The sequence below is a fragment of the Cinclus cinclus genome, chromosome 18 (assembly GCF_963662255.1).
Source record: "Cinclus cinclus chromosome 18, bCinCin1.1, whole genome shotgun sequence".
Classification (NCBI taxonomy): Eukaryota; Metazoa; Chordata; class Aves; order Passeriformes; family Cinclidae; genus Cinclus; species Cinclus cinclus.
In genome coordinates, this window is record NC_085063.1 from 15,663,602 (window position 1) to 15,673,611 (window position 10,010).

Below are 10,010 nucleotides of genomic sequence, written 5' to 3' on the forward strand. Positions count from 1 at the left end.
TGAAACACTGTGAAAATAAAAAAGATCCACCCTCTCAATCATCTGTTGTAATGTCCATTGTCATATATGTAAAGCAACACAATGCCATGTGCAATTCTATTCTGAAACATGAAGGAAATGTAAATATAGGAGCAAATAATTACCTGCTGTCCCTGGAGCCTCTGCTGGAGCTGCATGCGTAGCTGCTTTGGTGTGTTGGTCCGAGGTCTCATCATGTTTGCTCGGGGATGCATATTTGGCAGAGGAAAATTGCTTGCTTGGCACATCCGATTCATCACTGAATTAAAAGATGGCTGTTGTCCCTGGATGTTACTAAAACCTCCTTGCATTGCTGCCCCTTGTCCTTGATAGGGTTGACCATATAACAAAGGCTTCTGGTCAATCAAAACTGAAGACTCCTGACCTTGAAATGAATCTTGTTTGGGTTCCAAAGCTTGGCCCTTCAACAGATACAGAAGTGCTTTCACTAGTACCATATATAGAATTCCTAAAGCAATAAAGCTAATACAGCATAATACACCAGTCAGCAATTTCTTGGGTAGAACATAGCATGGACAGCTTACTGTTAGTTCTGTCTCCAAACTAATGAAATAGCAAAAGTGATTAATAACAGTAGTTCCTTTTAACATCAATTTTGCTACACACCACATACATAAGCAAACCAGTGTCACCATTCAAGCCCTTCTGCACTTTTTGATCCTATTTATACAAATGATAGTGTCATGTGGGTCTTAGGAACTTCCAAATTACTCACAGAATTTCTTTTTCCTATTTGCTAGCCATGCAAATTCAACCTGGAACTGAAGAAGAGGGAAGCATCCACATCACTGCCAGTCAAATAATCCACAACCTAAATTCAGCTGACAGCAAACTAGTAAGTAAACCCAACATAATATGTAATTTTATATATATATAATATAGAATTATATAGAATTCAGCTTATAGAATTATAATGAATTACACACCAAATTCCACCTATATAGACCAAGGCATTATATAGTAAACTTCTGCAAGAATATGCCACTTGTCATGCACAAGAAATTTAATCCCTATTTAGCTTCTCCACTGAAATAATTTGCAATAAATGTAAAGGTTTCCAAAGGGAAATGTATGAATATGAACATGAGGATGTGAGGAGATGAAAAGAAAGTGAAGAGGGCCTCCTCATTTACTTCAAGTAACAAAATTATATCAGTCTTTGGAAAATAAATGGCCAAAATATCTGTTTACTTACTTGGTTCACAAGATCAGGAATTCCTAAGGCTCTGTCAATTTCCTCCAGACCTGTGACATCTGCATTACTCAGCAGTGTGTGCAGCTGATCCAAAAGTGCCCTTTCATCATTCTGGCCTTCCATATGTGGCACTGAACATAAGAGATCATCCACTGAGGTTCTAACTAATTGTCTGTAAATAAAAAAAAAAAGAAACCCTAAAATCATAGAATCAATAAGGTTGGAAAAGACATCCAAGATCACGGAGACCAGCCTTTAAGCAAACACCACATTGTCAACCACATTTACAACACTAAGTGCATCATCCAGTTGTTTCCTGAACACATTAAGGAATGGTGTCTCCACCACCTCCCTGGGCAGCCCATTCCAATGCCTGACCATTCTTTCAGTAAAGAAATTCATTACAACCATTACAAGGAAAACAACAGTTTTTATATAGTACATTGACCTGGGTATGATTAAGTATTATAGTCACTCAGACAACTGAAGTGAGACTTAAGTCTTAAGTAAGACCTAAGTCCCAAATTTATGTCCAAAAATGTCCAGTCACCTTCCATACATCCTTGAACATATAAATTCTGTTTTCTCCTGGTTTCTGCCATGTGCCTCAGAGATACGATTTCAGAGTCTCCCATCTCTTTCTTCTGTGCCTCCCAACTCAAGGGTTAATAGATTTTGTTTCCAAAACATTTCTGAAGCATTCCACAAATGGAATTCTAGCTCAAATCTGTTATCCTCACTGTGTATGCTACACAATTTTATTTCCAGGTCTTAAATTCTTCTGACAGACAACGAACAATTGTATTTAGAATTACCTTAAAACATTCCCCAATTCTACCTGTTTTGTGAACCCCGTGATGCTTGCTCCATGGACATCATATTGTCAGGCCACAATCCAGGTTGGTTAGAAGGTCCAGGCTGTTCATATGGATTCCCTCCCATGTCAATGTTTATCTCATTTGGTCCTGCAAGGTAAAACATTAGTGTATTTTTTAAAGACCAAAAGGTCTCATCTTGCTGTCCTAGTGTTCACATTAGGATGATCACAGAAATTGTCAAGCAGCTTTGTGAGCTTTCCATTATCATGTTTTACAGTGTGTACACACACAAAATAGCACTTTACATGAAAAAAAAAAAACCTACACAAATTCTGGACAATGACATCTGGGTACCAGCAAATATACACTATCATAGTGACATCAAAATCTGGCATTTTAAATTCCAATACAGAGTGGAAATCAAAAGAAACAAAAAGTGTTTCATTTCAAAGTTGTAACATTTTGCTCTTTGGGAGTACTTTCTTCCCTCTACCTATCCAGGGACATTCAGCACTACATAGGAGAGTTTATGCCATCCCATTATTTTCCAGTATCTGTTTGAATCACCTAGCATCAGTGATTTCTAGGAAGCTAAGCTGGAAAACTCTGACTTAGTCAGGACTGCACAAATTTCCTCTGTATTTAATTTCATATCCTTTTGTTGCATTGAAATAGTAAATCTGTTTAGCTGTCTGGTAGCTTTCCATTATAAGAAAGGAATGCTGTCTATTTAAGCTGGTTTGGGGCATACTGGTATTGGCATAGTAGACTGGAGAATTTTAGCTCTAGACTAAACCTTTGTTAGACACATAGAATAGAAAAAACCCATGGGCTTTAAGACTGTTCATATTTTGGACACACAGCTTATTTTCTCCCATGCACACCTGAGAGACTTTGAAGAAAAACAGCATTTGAAATGTGGCTTTTATATGAAATTTGGCTACTCCATGTGAAAAGAATTTTGAAATACTTAAGAGAAAAAAATCAAAATACATTGATTACCAAGAAGTTAATAGAAAAAAAAAAAAGCCTCTATATCAAATAGGATGGACTGAATTAACCACAATGCTAGTATCTTCACATATGGAATCATAGATGCCATTTAGTTCCTGGAATTTAGCCGAGAAGTACTGCACTAAAGAAACCACAGAAATTACCTCCCCGCCCCATCTTGGGACCCTGAACAAATTATCTGTGTATGAGATATACAGCACCAGAAGAAAACAAGAACATCACCAAAAAGTCGTAAAATGTCATAGGGAACAATAAGAGTCTCTACCACAAAAAGCCTTTCAAGGAAAATCTAGCATTTTACCAGAAGTGCAAAGATTCTTATGGTGAATGCTTGCCAAGAAGCAAGTGAGGTAGTGCTATGCAGGACAATCAGAAGCCAAGAACTTACTCATGTGAATCATTTGCTGTTGCAGCATTGGCCTAGTACCAGGTATGCTGTTAGAGTGAATAGGCAGCCCAGACACAGAGCCACCCTCTGGGGACCTCAGAAGGGTTGTACTAAATTCAGGTCCTGGTCTCAACATTGAAGCAGAACTTGCAGATTCCAATCTGTTCAATTTGGAGTTTGGCAAACCCCAGTCTCCTGACTGATGCTGATTCATCACCGCATTTCTGTTGGGAGCGCTTGCTACCATGAAGAGCAGAAAACACAAAAATTTATTATCTGGAGTACATTATGTATTTTGGTTTTAGAATTATTTTGCTATTTCATCAAATGCTAATGTCAGAGCAATTGACAAAAGTCCTACAAAAGCATCTAGAGCTCACCATGCCAAGTTCTAAAGCATACAAAAACTATATGAGCCTAAATATACATAAAATTCATAATGACTGGCTGCCACTGTAAACTGTTCTTGCTTCTATATATCAAAAAGCACATATTAAACTAAAAATTTAAAAGAGTAAAAAATAATTTAACTGCTTAAAGTACTGGTAATGACACAGACAGTAAACAGCTATGTTCTTATAATTTTAGCTAAGATAATAATTCAGAAGTATTAATGATGGTAAAATTAAAATTATTTAATGTTAAAGTTTCTTCTAACTGAAACTTGTATTTTAATCTTGCTACTTTTTTTACATAAAAGCTATTTCCTTTAAAATGAGAGCTCTTTGTATACAACCAACAAACCCAGATTTGCTCCAAAATTTTCTTGGTTTTCAATCATTCTTGGACTTCCACCCATCAAGTTTTGCTTTTGTAACATGGAGAACGCATTGACATTCCTCACTGAAGCACCTGAGCCCATAGGGCTGTCTAAAGACAAGGCTCTGTTAAAAGGTGGGCGAGTAGTCTGCACAGACTGGGGACTCTTCACACCTATTAAAGAATTAAAACATGCATGCAACTGTACATTTTAAATAAAATATGCTATTAATGATTTAAATTAGTCTCATCTCTTTATAAGCTCATATACTTGATCTTAAGCAAGCCAGAAACAGTTACATTGCTTATGTTTTCACAACAAAAACTCCCATTTTGAACGCACAGTTAACACCTTTTGCAAAAAAAATCAAATCATCAATAAGGGATAAAAATTCTCAATTTTAATTTACAGCTCACAAACAGCTTTCCTGATTACTTGTCTCTGAGAAATTTGCATTTGATGAAGCCAGAATAAACCATAAAACAAGGAACTGAATGTCATTCATTGTGTATATAGTAGGTGAGTGCTGTCAAGACAGCTAATGGTGTATATAACAGCCTATGAAAGCATAATTAGCCATTTTGCATTACATTTGTCCTTGAAGATATAGGAGATGAAGAAAGTATTCTCCAAGGGTTTGAGGGCGCATTATGTTTACATCAGGTAAGAAGAAAACCCTAACTTTAAAACCCAGGTGGTAGATATAATTCCTTACCCAACAGGGCATTTCCTTGAAATAATGCTTGTTTTGTTCCAGGGTTATTTCCATTTGCAGACATAGCATTATTGTAAAACTCTGAACTAGTAAGATCACCTAGAATTGCATCCAAATTATCCAAGTCTCCATTCATCTGAAAATGATGCAGTAAAATACCAAGGTTATTTACTCTCATGTGGTTATACTTCAATTTTTATTCATCTCCTCACTAATCTTAAAGTATATGACTGGGAGACAAATGTTTTAATTCACTGACACTATCTTGAGCTATCTTTTAACTTCCAAAGAACTTCAGGTATCATTTAGATTTTTTTTTGTGTATTTTGCGTGGCTAATTGAGAATTAGCAGAAAACACACAGAACTAAAATGAGAAACACTTCTGAATATAAACATTTCAATCATCACAAATTACAAAGACAAAACCACTAGTGATAGTGAACAACATAGAGAATGTGTAGCATTCAGATAAATAATGTATCTATCATACACAAACTAGTAGTGAACACTGCAAGACACAAAAATTATGCACAGGTTTTTCTGGTCAGTTGGAATCCTAACTTTGTTTAAAAATTTGTCTTTAAATCATATACAGTTTCAATGGAAAAAAGAATTCATACATAGTGGATCCGTATCTTCACAAAAGAAGCTTCTCTGAATTCCCTAATTACATCTCAGGAGCAAGTACAGAAACTACATGTTGTGTACTATTACAGAGTTGTTAGAGACTTTTCTGCAAGTGGTATTCAAACAATGTTACAAGATGTTTCATTTATAGGCAGCCAGTAGCTAATATAAAAAATCCCTTTTTTTTTTTTTTTAAATTATTTACGGGGTTATTACTGATTTGGGAAATTCAAGGTCAAAGAAATCAATAAAATTTCAGTAAACTCTGCCATACTGACCAGTACTGTTTACTTTGAAGCTCCAAATCTTAGGACTTAAAATACAAAAATGTTATATACAGATTATAGTTTTAAGAACATCCGTTCCTAACGAGTGTACTGCTGGTTTCAGAGTAGTTGTTGCTCCATGGTGCTAGTTTTCTGTATCATGACATTTCTTGGAATTCCAGCTCTTAAATTTATTTATTTGTATTTATTTATACAAATTATATATACATTTATACATTTTGGTATGTATTTATTTGAATGCTGAAAAAAAGAGAATATATATATTTGGAAGAACATACTCCTTCATTTAAGGGAAGAAAAAAGAGCACTAAAACCAACAAATGAACTAAACCAAATTGTGGCTATTTCAAGTATTACACATTTTTGTGTACTGTTTGTATTTTCAAAATGAAATTGTGTTTTACCTTTTGCTCTTGTATTGCCAACTAATTACAGAGGCAGTTACAGCCCCATTTCCTCCTAACCCATAAAACCAAACATGTACTAAGATCTAATTTTAAGAAATAATTTGTAAATACTACCTTAATCGTACCATAACTTAAAAACATTAGTCCAGGACTTCAGGACATCAGATCTGGTTATATACACATCCTGTAGTTCTTCTTGTTTGTGCTTTTTCATTCACAATTAAACCTGAGTTTACTATTCCACATGATTTTCACAGAACTTTTATTTAAGACATGTTTACACACGCATACTGTAGAGTGTTCTATATTTAGACATTTACTGTAATAATAAAACATTAGTTAGCTCAATGCCATCATTTTACATTATACTGTACCTCCTCTGTTGGCTCCATTTTTATTTTCATTTCTTGACTTGAAGTAGGAATTGTAGAACTTGTGCATTGTCCCATCTTATTATCCAAGCCTTCTACTTTAGGCTTCAACTCTTTGGAAAGTGGGTCCTTAACATCATCTTTATCTAGTAAATATCTTAGTAAAGCATTGTTTTCTTTCTTCTTTGGGCTCAGGTGCTCCTGTTTGACAGTGCCTTCTCCACAGGAGGCTGTGTTACTAGCATCATGATACGTGTCTTTACCAGTAGCTTCAGCTGTGATCTTGGCCACCTCTGCTGGAGAATTACCATTCTGCAACAATTTATGCAAAATCCTGTGCTTCTCTTGCAGGAGCGACCCATGCATGTTTGAAGAGGAAGATACCCCTCCAGATGTTGATGAGGAAACTCCTGAAGGACTGGTAACACTGGTAGCAGCTTCTTTACAATTTGATTCTAAAGGTGAGTTTGATGCTGCTGCAGAATGTCCCCTTTCATCCGAGGAGCATGTGAGTAGCTGAAGCAGTTTTTTATGCCCTTTGCTCTCAGATGGTCCTCTCTGACCTTCAGATGCCTCCAGATTTCCCTCTTTACTATCCTTTTCACTAAGGAGATCTCTGCTGTTTGACTGACAGATGGAACTTTCCACTTGGTTTTGTTCACAATACAAACCAGAAGGGCTTTTGGAGTCATGGGTACCTGTTTTACTTTGAGTTATGCTAATGTTTGGGGAATTATCCAGTTTTGGACCCGGTGAAGAAAGTGTTGATAAAAGGGAATTTCCAACACCCTCACTAATGGCTTGCAGAGCACTAAGAGAACTGCTAGAGAAAGTGCTGTTGCTAGTGTTGCTGGCAGATCCCACTGGTGAGTGTACACCTGTATCATGTGACAGAGATCAAATTCATTAGATTACAGTACTGCCAGTATCTACTCTTCCTTTGGATTATGTATGTCTGCCACACTGAGTTAATAATTTTAAAATACACTTTTACCATGAAGTCAGGTATACTACATTCAAGTAACACATATAGGGTCATACAGAACAGTTAAAATGGATGAAATATGGAATTTAGATAGAAGTGAGAAAAGATAGCTTGAGAAGAAAAAAGAGCGTATAGCAAAAATTAAATACCTGTAACTGGAGAATACTGGTGTGAACTCATTTTTGGACTCCCTCGATTCCTAGGAGATACCATTAGATTCTGTTGGTTGGAAGTTAAGCCAGGACTACCATGTGGTGGGCTACTTATATTTAACCCAAAACTGTTACTCTGATAAGCAGAAGACTGCATTCTGGGTCCAGAGTTCACTGGCCCCATAATCCCAGGGCCTCCATATCGAGTGCTGGTGAGCTGACCCACTGCATTGGGATCTCCCATCCCATAGTTCCTGTTCTGCGTTGGCATGGCTTGACCAGGTGACATGTTCATAAGACCATTAACAGAATTTGTGCTTCCAGTCACAGGTGTTCTGCTGTTTTGCCCAACAGAATTAGGATTTGGCCGATATCCATTTTGTTCTCTGTAAATTCAACAATGTCCCCAGAAACCCAAAGTAAACAAATTAAAATCTTATTTAGAATCATGTGGTACAAATACATTATTAAACAATTGCCCAAATATTTTTTTCCAAAGAAGAGAAGTGAGAATTCAAGCTTCCACATTTACTCACTACAGAAATGCTTGATCCTTTTGGGGCCTCAAGTTGTAAGCACATACAGTATCACTGCCTCAAAAAGCTTTAATCAATGGTCAGATTATTAATCAGATTTATCAATTCAGAGATCCTCCTTCTTCCTGAGTCAATGCCCAACACCATTCTACTGTGTACATTAACAATGTGTGACCCTGAACAAGCTCAGTTACTAATTTTTCAGCATCTGGAGGCACTCAAATGCCAGGAGACAGCTTCCCTACAAAGCGACATTTCAATTAGTCTTGCAAAGAACAAGAACCGGTCATAGGAAATACTACTTAAGGCACATTTCAGTTATAGATTATGGATGTGATTGGTTTTTGTTGTCTTTTTAATTGGTCTGCAAAAGCACGTGACTGAGCATTTATATTTTCAGTGTTTCATCAATGCTACCACAAAAGACTAATAAAAACATAGCACAGGCTTTGTGCATGTATTGAGAAGAAAATTCTCTTTTGACTCAGATGTATTTTTTAAAACTGTGACACTTCTATTATAAACAGATACTACTAATTTCACCTCTGAAGGAAGTGGGTAGAGACAAATCCATGGCGGTCATTAGTTACAGGATTTCGAAACAGTTTACTCTTTGTTTGAGCTGTCACTATTGTACCATCCGCTAAAGAAAACCGATACCATGGGGTTTCAGCATGACCTTGTGTATAAGCTGTAAAGGGAATACACAAATGTAGTTAATATTTAAAATTCCAAGAATTAATAATATGAATTATAAGATATTTTTGACACAATACTCTTCATTTACTGAGGATTTAAAAAAACCCAAAAAATTTAAATTAAATTAATTTTAAAATAAATAAACAAATAAAAAGACATACCCAAGACAAATAGAGAGGAGAAAGGAAGTATTCCACAATTTCTCCTCTAATAACAGAGGGACAATAAAAGCAAATGAGATTATTTTGATGCTTCAATATTTTGTGCTCACCAGACACAACTTCTGCATTTGTTAATAGACTTCCAAGGCTAGATTACAGATTCCACGGCTCCGGCTTGGGGAAGCATTTTTAAGTTTGCTTCAATCAAAACACTGTGGAAACTAGTGGTTTTAATTTGAGCTTTGCATCTTGTTAATTTAGGATTCATTTGATCAGTTATGTTGAAGAACTTCTGGAAAATCCGTTTTCTGACAGTATGAGTTTCTATTTAATATCCCCTCTGCTCCAATTACTTTGCAAATCTTTCAGAAAGACTAGAGTTTGGAATAATTAGAAAACATCATCCTTCTTATTATAGACTGTGGCTGTACTTCACTTCTCTAGCAAGGTTATTGAATTGGCATTACAAAATCTGTGGCACTAGAAAGCTGAAAATATTTTGAGCTCTGTGTCTTGAGAATAAGAAAAAGTCATCAACACAACTGTTATCACCTTCAGAGGGTGGTTCCTTAGCAAAGGAAAGAGTGAATTAAAATAACATTAAACTAACATTAACCAAAAGTAACAAGCTAATGATAATTAAGGATGATATATCATCACAGAAATACAACTGTCTCTGCCACTGCTGTATCCATCTGTGGAAATGGATACGCCAGATCATGTATCTGGTATTTTCCAGGTATTTGATATTTCCAGTTGACAATTTCCCAAACACATTGAAAACACAAAGCAACTTTCAGCAGAATTCCTTGTTTTCAAGAGGTCATCCTCCTTCAGCTGGTAAATTACAGTGAT

General features: G+C 36.0%; 1 protein-coding gene across 7 annotated transcripts in view; it reads right to left on the reverse strand.

The window, feature by feature from the left end:
• The window catches only part of NCOA3 (nuclear receptor coactivator 3), a 54,225-nt gene that overhangs the window by 8,043 nt on the left and 36,172 nt on the right, over nucleotides 1-10,010 (reverse strand). For all 7 annotated transcript variants that reach the window (XR_009933775.1, XM_062505046.1, XM_062505045.1 and 4 more), the window contains 9 exons: nucleotides 8,839-8,986; nucleotides 7,757-8,145; nucleotides 6,626-7,500; nucleotides 4,930-5,065; nucleotides 4,199-4,387; nucleotides 3,455-3,694; nucleotides 2,073-2,199; nucleotides 1,235-1,406; nucleotides 144-440 (listed from right to left, as the gene is read on the reverse strand). Coding sequence is in view for 6 of the 7 variants with exons in the window: in XM_062505046.1 (XP_062361030.1) it covers nucleotides 144-440; nucleotides 1,235-1,406; nucleotides 2,073-2,199; nucleotides 3,455-3,694; nucleotides 4,199-4,387; nucleotides 4,930-5,065; nucleotides 6,626-7,500; nucleotides 7,757-8,145; nucleotides 8,839-8,986 (2,573 nt within the window). In the remaining variant the exon portion in view is untranslated. The remainder of the gene's footprint in view (nucleotides 1-143; nucleotides 441-1,234; nucleotides 1,407-2,072; nucleotides 2,200-3,454; nucleotides 3,695-4,198; nucleotides 4,388-4,929; nucleotides 5,066-6,625; nucleotides 7,501-7,756; nucleotides 8,146-8,838; nucleotides 8,987-10,010) is intronic.